This window comes from Lissotriton helveticus, chromosome 8 (genome assembly GCF_964261635.1).
Source record: "Lissotriton helveticus chromosome 8, aLisHel1.1, whole genome shotgun sequence".
NCBI lineage: Eukaryota > Metazoa > Chordata > Amphibia > Caudata > Salamandridae > Lissotriton > Lissotriton helveticus.
The window spans coordinates 573,356,804-573,374,675 of NC_136069.1; the positions used below are offsets into that span (position 1 = coordinate 573,356,804).

At 39.3% G+C, this 17,872-nt stretch overlaps 1 protein-coding gene across 1 annotated transcript in view; it reads right to left on the reverse strand.

The window, feature by feature from the left end:
- Positions 1–690: 690 nt before the first annotated feature.
- The window catches only part of PCDH9 (protocadherin 9), a 412,010-nt gene continuing 394,828 nt past the window's right edge, over positions 691–17,872 (reverse strand). Inside the window, exon 3 of the mRNA XM_078656039.1 lies at positions 691–2,066. Coding sequence (XP_078512165.1) covers positions 1,989–2,066 — 78 coding nt within the window. The 3' untranslated portion in view covers positions 691–1,988. The remainder of the gene's footprint in view (positions 2,067–17,872) is intronic.

Consider the following 17,872-nt stretch of genomic DNA (forward strand, 5'->3'; position numbering starts at 1 on the left):
TGTATGAAACCCACTGATTTGGGAGGGGCGGAGAAGTTGTGGGTCACACTGGGAGCGGCGTTTGCCAAAAGAGATATTGCTCAGGTATGGGGAGGACTGGTATCCCTACTGTCACAACATGGAAGCGAAACCTTGACTGGTGCATGTTTCGTGAGAAAACGGTCTATATCGCAAGAAGATGCCTCCATAAATTGTCCCGAGTCTGAGCTAAATGGAACCCTTATAGAGGGGATATTTGTGTTGCACTAGTTGCTCCTCTTGCCAATAAAACCCTATCACCTTGAATATCTGATCCTTCACGTACATTGTTTACTGCATCTGCTCTATGTCCCTTGTGAAATATTGTACACAAGCAGCCATATTTCAATTACTGGTGATTTGCTGACTGTTTATTTATTATGACCAATAAAAAGATATTTAATAAAATAGTCTTGGACTTAATGATGAGCCCTAAGGTACTACACAATTAAGTGGGAAAGTGTCTGAGATGAAGCATCCCTCGAAGACCTGAAAGGTCCTATCCCTAATAAGAGATTGGAGCCAAAAGAGGGCTTGTCCTGAGACTCTTGCACTGTGAATTCTGTCAATAAGAATATCATGGCTAACAGTGTCAAAGGCTGCGCTGAGATCAAGAAGAATAATAGCCACTGAAACTCCTTGAACCAGCTTATTGTATTTTATTTATGTGAGGATACAATGAGAGGTGCACTGGTGGTTTGTCTACAGAAAACAAAACAATCAAAATAAAATTAGAATGAATGATGCATCATCTTGCATGAACGTTGAAACATAGCCAAGATGCCACAATAAGGCCTTGATACAATTCAACCATAATTGCCCAGCTTGCATCATCTAACATTTACATGCACTACCAATACATAATTTCAAGCATTAAAATGTATGTACCTTTCCCGGTAAATGAGAGATGGCTAAAAAGATAAATGGCATTATTAGTGAACGCATGTTTCTAAAAAGGGATAGTTTTTTGGCAAACTCTGAATGGGGTGATAGGTATTTTGGTAGGCTTTTACCCACTGAGCATACATTTGCATTGGTTAAAAGAATATTCCTGGATCCTTCATTATATAAAGTACAAATAAACTGATCTACAGTTCCATACTTGCAGTCTCACATACATGTTACGTGATTTAACATTTTTACAATTGTGAGAAAAAAATGACTCCACATTGATTGAAGTCATATATATATATATATTTATCAGTATTATACTGTATTTATTAAAATATGCCAGACAATAGACAGGAAAAACACTACCAGCATGTAAGTAAAATGTTGCAGTCTGCTCATCCATCATTCAGTAATGTATTCTACCACATTGTTTAATCTAAAACAATAAATATTTAGTTTCATTCTTTTGAAGGAAATCACAGGTGGAGAAGTCAATTCCTGAAATGTAATATCCATAGTGGAAGGTGCTGAACTGCTTCTCAAATGTAGTCCTACTATGTAGAAACATTGCTAACCCATACAGATTTCAATCATGTTTATTAGAGTGAATTTGTCTGTTTAACACAGATAATAAAAGCAATTTGATGGAGCTCTGCCACTTTGCATATTTTCAGTCCTACAACATCTCTTTGTAGACAACTATCAGCAATAAATAGTGAAAAAACTAGAAAGAAGGTACCCCCACTCACCTATGAACATCCACAAAATGACACAAAATAGTGCACAATTCTGTTATGCTATGACCTGTAATAAATTGTGCAATATGCACATCATTCTCCACATGAAAATATAATTGCATTAAGTCCCGGATGTATTGTACACTAACTTGGTTGTTCCAAGCAGTCCATCTTTTAAAAGAGCTGAAAGACCATCAATCAAGATGCCCACTTTCCAGATAGTTTGTGGTTATTTTCCAGTACTGTCCAATGTTGTTAGAAAGTTCATTTCAATGTCTCCTTCGGCGCAGGAAATCTGGAAGATAGTACCTCAGCTTCATGTGTTGACATCAGCAGTCTCTGTTAAGCGTCTGTGGATGTTGTTTCTGTAGGTGATGGTGCTGCCCTTCTAACTAGTCCCTCCATCATTTCAAAAGCATCCTGCAATGCAATGCTAGTGTTACTGTTTGCACATAGCATCTCAGATCAACAGGTGGGCATGCGATTCATTAACAAGCTAGAGGTGAGGGCATGCTGATTGTACCTCAAGTTCTATAGTACATTCCCCTTCTACAAGGGCAATGAGACATTTTGGTCCACTTATATATTCTGATTAATGTTGAAATTTGGAACATAACAATATCAATAACATATTTTACAACTTCCTATGATTTGAATTAGCAATGAAAACAAAACTAGATTTTCTGCTGCAGTTACAACACATCCAGTTGTTCTTCATTCTAATTTTAAGAAAGACTAAAGAGTTTCATATGATAGTGTCTTCAGATTATATGGTATGTTCTCCATTTTTTTTTAAAAAGGCAACAACATCAATTATCACAAATATTATAACTTGCATGTTTTTCCTCTTCTGCAGGTCAATGAAACATAGGTATACAAAATCACTAAACTACTTTCAATTTCAAATAGGACACATTGTTAAATCTCTGCTGTAAAGCCAACACTGAAAATGGGAGGAAAATGAATGAATATACTAATGCTGTATCATTTGACTATTTTACCTTTAAATGAATTACTCTTATAGAACTAAAATAATTGAAAGGAAAGGCAATTGCAAGTGCATTCAATGGAATTCGTAATGTAAATTATTCCAATTATAACTTTTCTTTTAGGCCATTGCTAGGCTGCTGTTTTTGCAAGGAAGGTGACGTAAATGAATTATTGGCTTACAGACAAATGAGGAATGATTCAATATGTATCTATCTGTAGTGGATAACATAACAGCCAGTTAATTACGATTCATGCACTTATTATATTTGATACATATTTAGAGGCTAAGCAATTACAACAATATTGTAGACTATTGTAATTGTCACTATTATTGTTTTATTGTTATAATTATTGGTTGCAGTAATTGTAAAATTATCATGATAGTGCTGAACTTCTCCAAGCAGCACCAATGCCACTTTTAATTTGATAGTGGTACTTTCCCCTCAAAAGTACAAACCACAGCTAAGAATCTGTTCCATCAACATTTGTCTTACCTTATCTCATGTTTACGGCCCCATTTATCAACTATGGTGGCAGTCTAATTCAGTTTGAGCCAAAAGAAATAAAGTTTTATCATTTTAACACACCCATATATAGGCACTCATCACTTGAGAGATAAATTAATGGTTGTAACAAAATATAAATCTATTATTATGTTGCTAGAATCAACCAGAATCAAGTAGCATGATTGTTTTGAAAGGTACTATAAAAAAACATAGCCTGAGTGAATCCTACATTTCTGCAAAATTGTCCAGAGATTTTGTTGAAACCGGTGACTAATGTAACACTTCCTCTTATTCTGGTAATCATTTCTTTCAAATATGATATTCATTTATGAAAGCAAAATTTATATATATTAGAATTATTTGTTTACACTCAATGGAATAACATCTATCAAATATTCATATGTATTCCATAAGTGTCACTCCAGAGATTTCACACAATCCACTTCACAAGGACGCAAAAAAAGACAAAGCATATATGCCAGTAGGATCACCACTATGAATAGAGAGAATTATGCACTTTTCAGGGATTTGCAAAGATTCCCAGGATTACTCCTGGAAATCTATGACAGAGATCTCAAGGCCTTCTTACAGGTTTATTATTTATAAAGTTTGCTCATGCAGGAACATGACACAAATGTTCCTTTGCAAGTTTAACATTTTTCTTTCGATGGGAAAATATAGCCCCATAGAGGAATCATTACACTCACATGAAATATTGTGCTGATACTTCCCTATTACCATTTGAGGTACACACTTACTCATGTCATTGACAGAAGTTAATTTGAAATCATTTTCAAGGTTAAAACTACTGCAACAAATGTATAAACTCTCACTAACTTATTTGTTTGTAAGTGCTCACCTAGTTTTGTATTTAGGACCACCAAGAGACGGAAAACAACCATTACAACGCAGTCATTAAAACGCACTACCTTTAAAGCGCAGCTGTTACAACGCAACTGCCTTTATATCGCATGCCATTACAAAACATGCCATTACAATGCATGTCACTACAACGCATGCCATTACAACCCATACCATTACAACACATGCCATTACAACGCATTATAAGGTAAGTAATGGGGATTTTTTAGTTTTATGGTGGGTATGGGTTTTGGGGTACATGGGGATAGTTTTACACCTACACTATCCAACACTTACCCTACTGTTGCACTGACTGGAGAGGGAATAGTAATTTTTACTCCTACACTATCCAACACTTACCCTACTGTTGCACTATCGGGAGTGGGAATAGTAATTTTTACTGCTACACTATCCAACACTTACCCCACTGTTGCCCCAAAAGAATTATGCTTTGTAATGGTACGCGTTGTAATGGTATGTGTTGTAATGGTAGTTTCTAAAAATGTGTTGTAATGGCATACATTGTAAAATCATGCGTTGTAATGGTGGTTGCGATGTACAAATTGTGTTGTAAAGGCATGCATTGTAATTGTTTATGTTGTAACATTATATATTCCCAAGGAACACCCACAAACTCAATTGTACATCCAGATTTGTGATTTTGTAAATCCATCATACTGAAATTTGTGAAGTTAAATTCCACCATTCCTGTTTGCATACATCGAATTTGGGATATACTTTTGCAAAGTGATTTTTGGTGTGCTTTGTTTTTTGTGCAACTTAGCTGAACGTTAGTAATAAAACATGTTTGAGAATCAGGTTCACAATGCCCAAAAAACCTGGGAGAATTGTCCAACCATTTCCATATTTTGCTGAATCAAGGTGACCTATTTGGAATAAATTGTGAAGTTGCTTTTACTCACAAATTGAAAATCCACAAAATCCTTTACTAGTTTTCAAAAATTATAGTACCATTTATAATATGTATTTATGTACTCATGTATGTATAGTTTGTGTGTAGACTTTGTATAGCACTATCATAACAAAAGGCCACACGCACAGTATCAGGTCAAAGGCAGAGATAAAGTGAACAAGTGATTAGAGGGATAGCTGGATCAAGAAGGTGAAAGTGAACAATAGTAGGCACATATTATGTTTAGAAATCTAAAAAAATGCTTGTTGATATTAAAACGTGTGTGTCAGGGTGCATTTTTGAATTCTTCACCCCAATCTATATGTGAGGTCGGAGTAAGCAAAAACGAAGGAAATAGTCAGTAACTGGCCTGCTCAGACTCTGCAGAGGGACAAATGGTCCTTTCCCAAACACTACTGTTGGAGCACCAGTCTGGTGGGTGGCCAGACTGTCTGGTGGTATGTTACTATATCAACAACAAAATAATACCCCCTAAGAAATGGTTATAAACCACCCCACTAATGACTTTTTTTAGCATAGATATCCAAGCCTCGACCTGTATCTTAATGCCTAGTATAATTGCCGTATGTAGGTTGGGGCTAAATCAATATTCTTTATTTATTTATTTTATTTATTTATTTAAACTTATAAGGCGCACAGCTATCCGCAATGGGTTTCCCGGCGCCAAGGGAAATCACAATTTATTACAAAAATAATATTAATGCATCTTGCAGCTGGCAAAATAATGACGACATATAAAGATACTTTTCATGCACCATGCATTTGACTTGCACATAAGATATAAACACAAGACAAAAAAGAACAATGAGACATTCCTTAGACAGTATTTCTAGTTCATCAAAAAATACAAAAAGACATTTCTAATAATCGGCCTCTCTGACACTATTAATGTTCGGTCCCATGTGAACCAACTATCGGTACCTTCACAAGGTGTGAGTCAAAAATGTCTTCTGTTACTTTTGCTGCTGCATTGGATATTTGAGGTAAAGCAGCAAATGTATGATAATATCCTACTTATTAGTGTGAAACATATCATAAGCCAAATATGTGTAAGAACTGCCTCATCATTATATAATGGTCTCACAAAACAATTCAATTCCTTAATTGCACTTCACATTTTGCACCATGTCTTTCCTGCACTTAGATCACAGGGTGATAGAGAACCATTTATTTTTTCCAGCAGAATCTCACCAAGGATCCAAACTCAATGAGTACACAGCAGCATTATAATCCCATTGTCCAGTCTGTCCTGCCTGTTGTTCATCAAAAGAACACAATGTTGATTGACTATGGCAGTGCAGACTCAACAAAGCAAGGGATTCTGCTAGAACAAGTAAATGTTTCTCTTTTGACCTTTGATCTAGGCAATTGATTGGATATACCCTGAGTTGGTAGAATTCTTTATCAAAATAAATATATTGACCTAAACATTAGAATATGCTACTTCATCTACTGCTACATTGCAGGGTAAGTACACAATCTTCAATGCACATCTACTTACACAAACATGTAATGTAGTGGCTAGAAGAATGTGATACTTGTGATATTTTGTCAGGAGATACATCACTTGTTATTAGGAGGAAGAAGTGGTAATTATATTTTTGTGTGCAAAATATCACATGAACTCTGTCTTGTATGTGCAAATTCACTCTTTTATTGTGCAAAAAATAAGGGACAGGAAAGAATATCCTCATCCTTCTAAAGATTTAGTCACATGCACTAAAGAGGAATATTTCTGTCAAGGAATGTGTTATAGAATGTGTTGATAGGATAACTCATATGCAGTTTGTGTACAGTCTGCCCTACTGTGTGTACTCTTAAAGTGCATTCTTTGTTTTTTATCCACTTTTATGAAACATAAAATGTAGGCAGAATAACAAAAGGTTAACAACTGAGCAATACCGAGCCACACTCTCCAAATGGTCTCAAGATAAAATCAAATGGTTCAGTATGTTGTCACCCAGTCTGGTACATTATGGGTCATCAGAGCATTAAGATGTGGTTTCCGGCCCATAGGGATTGTATCAGCCATCTCTTGTATCTAAAACAAGCTTTCTTTTTCCAGTAGAAGACACAATTATCATTCCCAGAAACGTGTTTGCCATAATGAACACTTCTGGTGCTGTTTCAAACCAATGTGTGAGGTAGAGGTTCGCAGTGGAGGAGAAGAAGCAGTATTCTTCTAAAGATATTAGCATAGACCGGGTCATAAGGCTTTCTTAGGCTACAATGGGCGGCAAATAGTGGCTTGGGCATCACTGGTAGCATAGCAGGGTTCACTTTCAGATAGTGTTATGGTTAGGAAACCACTAAGATATCACTCTTGCATTGGTAGTGAAAGTTGCCCTCACTTTTAAATTCAAGAGGCTTACATTTTTCCTCCATTCTGAAAAGGGGTCAGAATAACTATAATTGACAGCTATTGAAAGTTAAAAACACTGGGTGAATAAAGGATTTAACCACAGATGTTTTAACGCCTGCTATACACATCCTGATTGATTGATTGAAGAAGCATTGGAAAACTGGGCAACTGCCCAGGGCCTCCAGCTTCCAAAGGGGCTTCTGAGAAATGTGGCCTCTGTCTATCCTATTTCTCAGTCTAATCCTCAATCCATGTCTGCCTACCTTTACCTGTGACTCTGGGGCATATTACCAACAACTAGCGATAATTATCGCTATGTTGGCTTAGCGGCAATATTTTTGTCGCTGAGCTGCGGCGATTTTTATCGCTTAGGAACCTTGCTATTATCAAGGTTTATCTCCTAAGCGATAAAAATCGGCCGAAATGCATGAATATCGCTGAAAAGTCAGCGATATTCATGCATTACCGAGCTAATGCTCTTAGCCATGTTATCCACCTACCATTGGATAACATGGCTAAGAACTGCTCAGGGGTAGGTGTAGGGTAGGTGTTAGCTTTTGGAGATATTCGCATCTTGGCACACCCACTTTGCATGTCATTAATGATCAATTTCACTGACATGCAAAGCGGGGCCCAAGATGGTCGCTATCTCCTACTAGCTGTCGCTAACTGGTGTTAGCGACAGCTAGGTAATAGGGAGATAATTTTATCTCCGCTTTCTTGGCTTTTAAAGCCAAAAAAGAGGAGATAAACCCCCTTGATAATATGCCCCTCTGTCTCTCTACTCTGTGTCATTGTAAGGATTTTTGGGGTCTGAAGAAAAACAAATTTCAACTGTTTTGGGTGACTCTGCTCACATTTAATATGAAATGTAGCATTGTTTGATATCATGTGGGCTTGAATTAATAGGAAATGTGTAATGAAAGTTAAATTTGCTCCTTACCTGGGGCCCACAAATATGTATTGCCCGAGGCCCCCAAATCCTTCAAATGACATTGCTTAACCATCTTTATAGTATCACTATGCTTTAAAATGTAAAGTGAATTAGGCTTAAACGTTTTCATTTTGGCAATTCCCTGACAATGAAAGGCTTAAATGACACATGAAAAGGTTTATCCCTCTAATAGTGAAAGAAAAAGAAAGGATTTGGGCTTGACTACATAGCAAAAGATCTCTATACAAACCAATTAAGCTTTGGTTTAAAGCACACAGTTTGGGGGAAAAAGAAAGGCATGCTTCTCGAGCAACATCTTAAGACTGTTTCACAATGCGATGAAAATGTTATCAAAAGTTAAGCGTTAGCACAATCAAATGTTGTACAGTCTGAATATTGCCTTTGGCTTCAGAATCAGAGCAACGTAATCCTAAAACCTGTTCCAATGAAAGAAAGTCTCAGTCAAATTTTATGTGGATGTCTGAGGCTTGGACTTTGTAGAGTGTGCCACTATTTTGGATAACATGGGGTCCCACAGGGGTCGGCCTTGAGTCCGACCCTTTTCAACATCTATGTGGCCCCACTTGCCAGGCTAGTAAGATCGCATGGGATGGAGGTGGAGTCATACGCCGATGACACCCAGATCATGGTGTCCTTCTCCCACTCGGTGAGTACCTCCGTGATCAGCTTCAGCAACTGCATGCAAGCAGTCTCTGAGTGGATGATCTTAAACTCACTGAAGCTGAACGGAGAGAAAACCGAGGTCCTGATCTTTGGTAAGGATCAAGACACATGGTAAAGCGATTGGTGGCCTCCTTCTCTTGGAGCCTGTCCTCTGCCTTCGAAATCCGCCCGAAATCTGGGCGTGATTATCGACACCTTGCTTGCCATGACACAGCAGGTCAATAGAACTGTGTCCACCTGCTGGGGAGTCATTAAGATTCTTAGAAAGATCTCCCATTACCTCTCCCCCCAAGCCCGCAAACAGACTGTGGTTGCTTTAGTTACATCACGGTTGGATTACTGCAATGTGCTTTATGCAGACATCAATAAAGGCCTTATCCGACGTCTTCAAACCATCCAGAACGCGGCTGCTAGATTTGTCCTGGATGTTCCTAACATCTCCTTAGCCACTCTTGCCAGGAAGAGTCTGCATTGGCTCCAGATCCAGGCCAGGATCTCTTTTAAAATCCTGTGCCTGGTTTTCAGCGCTCTGTCTGGCGGTTGTGCTGAAGCTATAAGTTCCCTTCTGGTTCCTTGCACCCCCAGTAGAAACTTACGCTCCGCTGGCAAGAACCTTCTATCCATCCCTCGGACAAACAGAGTCAGATGGGGTGGAAGGGCCTTTTCCTCTGTGGCCCCTAAACTGTGGAATGCCCTCCCCTCCGAGCTAAAAACACAATCTTCCATGGCGCTTTTTAAGAAATTCCTAAAGACGTGGCTCTTCATCGACGCCTACCCATAGACATGCTCTCGGACCTAGGATTATGTTTTCTGATTATGTTTTGGTTAGGCGCCTTGACGCCCGATGGGCTAAGTTGCGCGGTAGAAGTTTATCTCATCATCATCATCATCATCATCATCATTTCTTATATATTAATTAAACGTTTACTTTGATTCCTTCATCAGGGACACAACCTTTTATAATGAAATAGCAACAACTGTTTCTGATCCATTTTAATTCCACATGCAAATGGTTTGACTCCTTGTTTCATAATCACTGTCTTAAAGACGTTATGAAAATGAACTGATTTGCCACTCTTTTCATAGAACACACTTGTAATATCAGAAAATCAGGCTATGGTCATTTGGAATGCAACATTTTAAAACCTACTCTTTTAAAATCAGATAAGGCACATACAGCCCAGAAAATACTTTTATGTGAGGCAATGTGCCCCATGCTTTCCCAAAGTGGGCTGCTTAGGGATGCATTATTTAACGGGATACTAATTTCAGGGTACACATATTTCCTAGGAGGAAAGTTATTCAATTGGCCGAAATGTCAGGATAATGAGGGCCATATCATGAGTTCGTCAAACCCATGCACAAACCGCCCGCCAGATCAGGAGTTTTCTCCTGCCTGGTGGACGGTTTTTGATGTTCCCAGGGCGGTGCCTATGAAATAAACACTGCAATGGGAACGTCAAAGTTAGAACCTGCACAGCATGGACTGCTTCAGGCCATGCAGTGCAGGTACTGGTGTGCTTGCACACAGGGGTCACATGTTGTGCCCCTCTGTGTGCATCCACATGGTGTGAGGCACGAGGGTCCTTTGTTTCCTCACTGCCACACTTTTCATGACACTCGCACCGCCATGAAAAGTGTGGCGGTAAGGAAGCTCTTATTATGCTTGGAGGGGCTGAAGCAGCCCAGCCATGCATATTGCATCCTCAATACCATTACAAAAACTCAGTTAAAGAATTTGTTATTATTGTTAAATGCTTTACTATTCTGGCAGCGATGTACAGCACCTTTCATCCTTCTCCTATGCTTTGCACAAGTCTGTTAGATTTCTTTGAGCAAAGAATACCAAAAACGTTACTCCTCATTTATACTGGACGAGAAACATGCTGCTAACCAGCAACCGTCACCTACCAACTCCCTCATCCCCTTTTCAGAAGTTCTCCCAATATCAGTTGAGGACTCACAGGCAGAACTCTTGAAGTGCAAGTCAGGCTCTCCATGGGACCCTTGTCCTTCTCAGTTTTTTTAGAAAGATAGACCTCTTGTTAAATCCAATATTGTACCAGATTTAAAACTCCTCCTTGAAATATGGCATCTTTCCAACCACATGGAAATAGGCGTTCTTGTTGCCATTGCTAAAAAAAACTAAAGCTGATCCAGGAGTGCTCAGCAAGTTTAGACCTATTTCCCTGCTCCCGCCAAAATCTTAGAGGAGTTGGCTTAACGACAGTTACCTGACTTTGTAGAAGTTAATGGCCTTGTACAGGATTCTCAATAAGGCTTATGAGATGGGTACAGCACTACTAGAAGTCTTCGGATCCGTGAGAGCAACATTGGACAGCGGAGCATCTGCCATGATAGTACTTTTAGACCTGTGGGCAGCATTCAATACAGTTGCACACCCGATCCTGTTGAAGCGATTAAGTCATCTAGGCTTTCATGGGATGGTACTTTTCTGGCTTTGGTCCTACCTTGAAGACCGTTACCAACTGGTCTTTCTTCGACCTTTTTCATCCTCACCAAAACCACTGGTGTGTGGAGTGCCACCGGGCTCGGCCCTGAGCCTGCTGCTCTTCAATCTATACCTTTCACCATTAGCCACCCTTATTGTATCATGGGGCATGAAGGTAGTTTCCTATGCGGATGACAATCAGCTTGTGTTTTCTTTCAAAGAATACTCCACTGCAGCCATAAAATCAAGGAGTGCTTGGAAAACCTTTCGATTGGGTGAATGGTACTTATCTGAAATTTCATTCAGATAAGACCGAGGTCTTGTTCTTTAGTCAGGCGTCCCCTCCCCCATAAAATCTTTGGTGGCTCGCGAGCTGAATCCTCCCCCAATACCAGGTGATTCCGCGTGATATCAGTGAATCAGGTTGGTTACGGCTCTATCTTTCAAAGAACAAATCCATCAGAACTCTTCAGCCTGTATTTGGAAGCTGAGATCTATTAGGAAAATCATACGCTTTCTGCCAGAGGAGAGCCATTAGATCGCGGTCCACGCTCTGATGACCTCTCATTTGGATTATGCCAACAGCCTTTATCTGGGGCTTCCAGACTACCTGATTTACAGATTATAGATAATTCAGGATGCCGCAGTGAGGTTAATTCAACGGGTACGCTTCCGGCACCATATCGTCCCTCATTTGAGGCAGTTACAATGGCTCCTGATGGCCAAGAGGATAGAGTTTAAGACTCTGGCTTTTGCCTTTAGAGCCAAAAGGGGCATTCGCTCATGCTATCTCAAGCAGAGGCTAAGTCTTTATCAACAGGAGCAGACCTTGAGATCCGAGCACCTGAGACTCTTCCACATCCCACAATATTTTAAAACTCATCAAGGTGGAAGGTCCTTCTTGGTAAGGACAGCTAAACTCTGGAATGCACTGCCTGCCCACCTGTGCTTGATCACGACAGAACAGGAGTTTAAGAAGGTCTTAAAAACATGGCTCTTTAATCAGGTATAGTCTCCTGGCCAGTCTTTTCTTAGTCTCGCTATTAGCACTGGGACACCTCTTAGGAGGTAGCTGTGCACTCTACAAATGACGATTGATTGATAGAAACCACCGCACCACCACCAGGGATGTCTGATCCCTGACGGTTGCAGTGGTCCCAGGGCGGCCCAACCGCCTTGGTCATAAAGGGGTGGTCAGAAGACCGCCACGGCTGCCCCCCATGAGTCTGGCAGTCCATGGAGCACCAGACTCTCAATTAAGTCCTAAGTTAGGGATAAGGTACCTTTGCTGCAGACGATTTTATTTTGCTAATGAAAACACGTATATTAGTAATTTGCATATGCTTACATTTAAGTAAAGGATATACAAAGTGCAAAATGTATAGTAGGTAACCATACTTGAATGATATAGGCCTGCATGTAAATAAAGTGCTGAATTATGTTAGGCTAACTGACGAGGCCAAGTTAAATAGAAAATAATGCATTAACACTGAAAGGCCTGTTTTTCACATTGAATACATTGTTTGTGCAAGATTTTTTCCTCCTTCTTTTCCTGCAGATATTGCAAATTCAGAAGCCTACTGTTAGCTAGTGAATAGATACTTGTTTTTTATGAGACAACTGATAGTGAGGTTCTCTCTGGGAGGAGATGAAAACGACAGGAAGGATGTTTTATGGGAAGTTTTGCACTAAAAGAAAAAAAGTATATTACGCTCTGGTGAGAGCTTGGGGAGTGAACCTGTTCCCAGGAGTCTGCTGATATTCTATTGGTGGATGAAGAAGTAGTAAATAATGTTGTAAGATAGAATCATTGCCCAACATAGAATTATGGTACTGCCTTGTGCCAGTACCACCTGCACTGTAGGAATGCATGTGCCCTGTTCTATTCTGAAAAAATTTAATGAGCTCAAATTGCTTTAAATCCACTTTCAAAGTAGTCCAAGATCTTTCTGTTCAGAAACCTATCTCTCCTCCCCCTCACTATCCCAGGCTCAATGCCAGGAACTTGCTGACTTTTTTATTACAAAGGTAACTGATATCCAGGCTGGTCTTATGGATGCTAGAGTCGACAACCCTAATCTAAAGCTTGAGAGATCCAGTCCTCTTCCGATCCCGCCATTTTCTAGGGATTTCATCACACCAAGAACATGCAAGTCACCAGCAGGGTTGCAGTCCTTTATCCTGCTGGACCAACCCCGGCAGATAGACCTTCTGGCTTCCATTAAATCAAGGTCACCCTTAGACCCTCTTCCTCCACCCAAACAAAGCACTTTAAGCTCACAAGCATTACAGATTGTACTTGAACTCCCGAATACCTCCCTAAGTGAAGTGCTGCTGCCCCATGCCTTGAAGCACGCTATAGTTCTTCCCTTGCTCAAAAAGCCTCACATGGAACAGCCAATCTGTCAAAGTTAGACCTATCTCACTACTCCCTATCTTCTCCAAAATACTCAAGACACATTTTAATTCTTAACTCACCGCACTTGTAGAAACTCAGGACGTTCTCCAACCCTCCCAGTCTGGTTTCTGAGCAGGGCACAGTACTGAATCTACCCTCCTAGGAGTCACTGAACACATAAAGCAACTTGTGGATTCCAGCGCCACAGCTGCGTTGATCCTATTGGATATTAGTGCTGCGTTCAACACTGTGTGCCATGCTACTCTTTTAGATAGACAGAACCTTTTGTGCATCAAGGGTTCAGCTCTGGCATGGCTCTCCTCCTTCCTGTCAAACCGCAAGTTCCAGGTCTTCTCAACTAATTTAGAGTCAAAATCTCTACCCCTGTCCTCTGGCATTCCATTGTTCTTTAACATCTATGTCTGCCCGCTGGCGGACCTGGTGCAAAGCTGTGGATGACTCTGTTTTCTATGCTGACGACACACAGAATATTTTCTCCTTGTCATTATCTCTGAGGATCTCAGCTCGTGCCTCATCCTGGTCACCACCTGGATGAACACCAACACCTTGAAGCTAAATGGCGACAAGACTGAGATGATGATGCAGGGCAAGAACCACAAACTCTGGGGCCAGCATCACTGGCCGGCCATGCTGGGAACCTACTCCCACCAATAAAGTAAAGAACCTCAGTTTCTTGCTGAACTCCACCCTAGCCATGAAGCCTCAAGCCACTAAAGTAGCCTCTACGTGCTTTTCAACCTTAAAATGGCTAAAGAAGATCCTGTGTTTTTTTCCAGTTTCTGCTAGAAGAACAGTCTTCCAGGCCTTGATACCATCTAGGCTTGCCTATGTCAACATTCTATAACTGGGGGCTAATAAGGCGTCCTTAAGATGCCTTCAGGTGGGTCATAATTCCACTGTCAGGCTTCTGATCTGCCTTCCAAAAAAGTATTTTTCAACTGGGCTTCTCTGGCAACTTGACTGGCTCCCAGTGACCAAGCGTATCGATTTCACAGTACTATGTTGTATGCATAATATCTGCTCCTGCTCAGGACCTCTTTACTTGCAAAAACTGGCACACCCTTACTATCAGGCTCCCAACCTGAAATCCAGTAGTGATTTCCTGTTTGCTGTCCCGAGGGTCGAATGTACTCTCATGGGGGGCGGCCTTTCTCTTTTCTTGGAACCAGGCTATGGAACGTTCTTCTGCATCTTTAAGATGCTGCACCACCCTTTCCACTTTTCGCAAGGAACTATAGACTTGGTTGTTTTAGCTCCTATTAGGCTGATCCATCCGTTCTCTAAGCTCTGGGAAGCCCTGTTAGGGTAGCCGATCCGCTAAATAAGGACTCCATAATAATAATAATATTAATAATAATAATAATAATAATAATAATAATAATAATAATAATAATAATAATAATAATAATAATAATAGAATCTGTGTGTTTATATTAATACTTGTTCCTAGAGTAGGCAGGGCAGATCTTAGGAATTCCTTTCCCTGACATTCTGACTAGAGTCTCTGATTACTCCTCAAGAGAGGTATTAAGCTTAAGTTTAAATGTCTGCTGAATTATGACTGTGAACACATTTCCATTCTGATTGTTAAAGGCTTTATTCTTATGCATTTATCTTTCTCTCTCTCACTCTCTCTCTCTCTCTCATCAGAACTCTTTATTGGGTTCCTGAACTGCAGCCATTTCTCTAATTAATTCCAATTTATTCAGAATAGGGAGTTGTCTTTTATGGAACATACTTGTTCTATTGTTACTATACTGACTGTGATTGTAATTAATATTGTATTCTATTTTACGATCAAATATCGGTTGACGGATTATATTAACGTTTGATGCTGAAATTTGACTAATGGATAAACTACTAAAACTTTTTTTTAAAAAAATCTTCAATTCACAATCTCTTTATTGACTGAATTTAAAGTATTTAATTATGTTATGTTTATGTAGATGATTGCTCCTTATTTCTCTTCATTAACCATCAAAGGTCCATACGACCAGTGGCGGAGTTACTTAATGATTCCACCCGGAAATTCAGATACAAAAACCCTGCTTCATCAAGTGGTAGCCAGAGGACGGATAGTGTCACAAGAGAGAGGAGCTGCAATAAGTTGTCCTAACTTAGAATTGCCCGTGTCCTTTAGGCCCAAAGCCTGAACTTGAAGGACAAAAGAGTTGCAGTTTTGAAGGTGGTTGCAGTGGTGGAGGTGTGAGTATAAATAGGGTTATGAGTTGCTATTATTTTGTGATTATGTTCTTTTTTTTGTAAAATTGTGTTTTTTGCTTAAATAGTGAGCAGTTGAAGTTGTTATTGGACTCGCAGTAATCTAAGATCCTGAGATAAACAGTTGAAATTGTGGTGTTACTTATCTGCTAAAGGTTTGTGGTGCAGATTTGTGAAGTACCATTGACTGCACAGTTGAGATAGGGACTATAACAATATGTTCTGATTGTTTTAATATTGATTGGTTTAGTGGAACCTAGTGCACAAAGGGCAAGCTACGTCAGTCAGTGTGATTTCCCACTAGTCAAGATTTCATTCATGTGTATGTATGCATGTAAGAGATTTGGAGGGTTTTTAAACCTTATTTCCATTTGCTTCTTGCATGAATGAATTAGCTTGAATTACTTTAGTGGAGCAGACAAAAGTTATTTTATTGTACATGCTCAGAGTTGTTGAATTTGTGTAAAAGGAATTTGTAAAGGAGGATGAAATGCTGCAAGGAGTGAAGAGCTATGTCATAAAGTGCAGTGCTGGAATAGGTCAGTTGGTGTGATGTGCCGTGCTTAGAGTGGTTGAGGAGTCATCAATTCATCAAATATTAACCTGTGATAGGTTTGTGAAAAAGGGTTGCATCAGGTTTGGAGGAAATATTGAAATTCTGAACTTGATCACTGTATATTCACTACTGCATATTTGCAAAAATGAAATGTTTTAAGGCTCTTATAGATTTGATGAGGGGAGATGTGAGGGTTCCAGTTCGGGAGGGTGGGAAGGGATCACCGAAAGGTATGTCAGCTCATTACATGGTGACAAATGTAGAGCTGCAAATATGTTTGTGGCTTAGTTAATGGTGCAAGATACACTGAAAATGAAGGACCATTTACATTTCCACAACATTGTACTTTTGATTTAAAAATTATTGAAAACTTTAAAGAAAGGTTATATGAAATGAAGCTACCACCTAGACCTATACAGTATGAAGTGTTAAATGCTTTGGAGGGACCAGCTCATGCTAGAATTATCTGAACAGAGCAAGGTAGAGCAGTTTGAAATTATGCAGATGCTCGATGGAAGGAAGGGCAGCAAAGGTGGAGGAAGTGTTTAGTCAAGGTAGCTAGAATGTACCCAACTATAATCACAATTATGCAACTGGGACAAATAATTTAAATATTATATATCCTTTCATTTTATTCTTACTTGGCTAAGGATCTGGCAAAGAAGTACTCATTCTGAAAAACGTAATACCATTAGAACTTTCAATAAATGTATAATTAAAAACATCCTCACCTCTTAGAGTCAAGAAACAGATTTAGGTTACTTGAGTTTTCTTCATGCTTATGCTTAATATAAAAACTGCTATGAAATGGATCTTAGCATTTAGAATTTGTGTGATAGGTTGACAATTGGTGACAACCTCCTAATCACTTCTTTACAGATTTAGGTAAATCATCTCTTTGGAGATAACCAGCTGGTGGAGCGGGATCAATTGGGAATGTGACATTTCATTTTCTAGAGAAGATCCATTTTGAGGCAAGACAATTTTCTCTTTGATTGGAGAGGTACTTTTAGAATCAGTAAATTAAAGTACCTGATGAATTTTAAAACTTGACTTAAAGATCCAATTTTATTTTATTTCTGAAGCAAACCATTTCTACATTTAAAAATGTTGATTAGGAATTGTTGCATGTTGTATTTTATTTTATTCAGTAGATATTATCTATGTGTGAATGATTATGTTTATATGATTCTCTAATTACCCAAACTTAACAGAAATAAAATACATAAAACAATTGATGTGTTTAAATTGTGCTCTTCACTCTTTCGGATCCATACTATGGGCCCACAATTTAGCTTGACTTCGGTA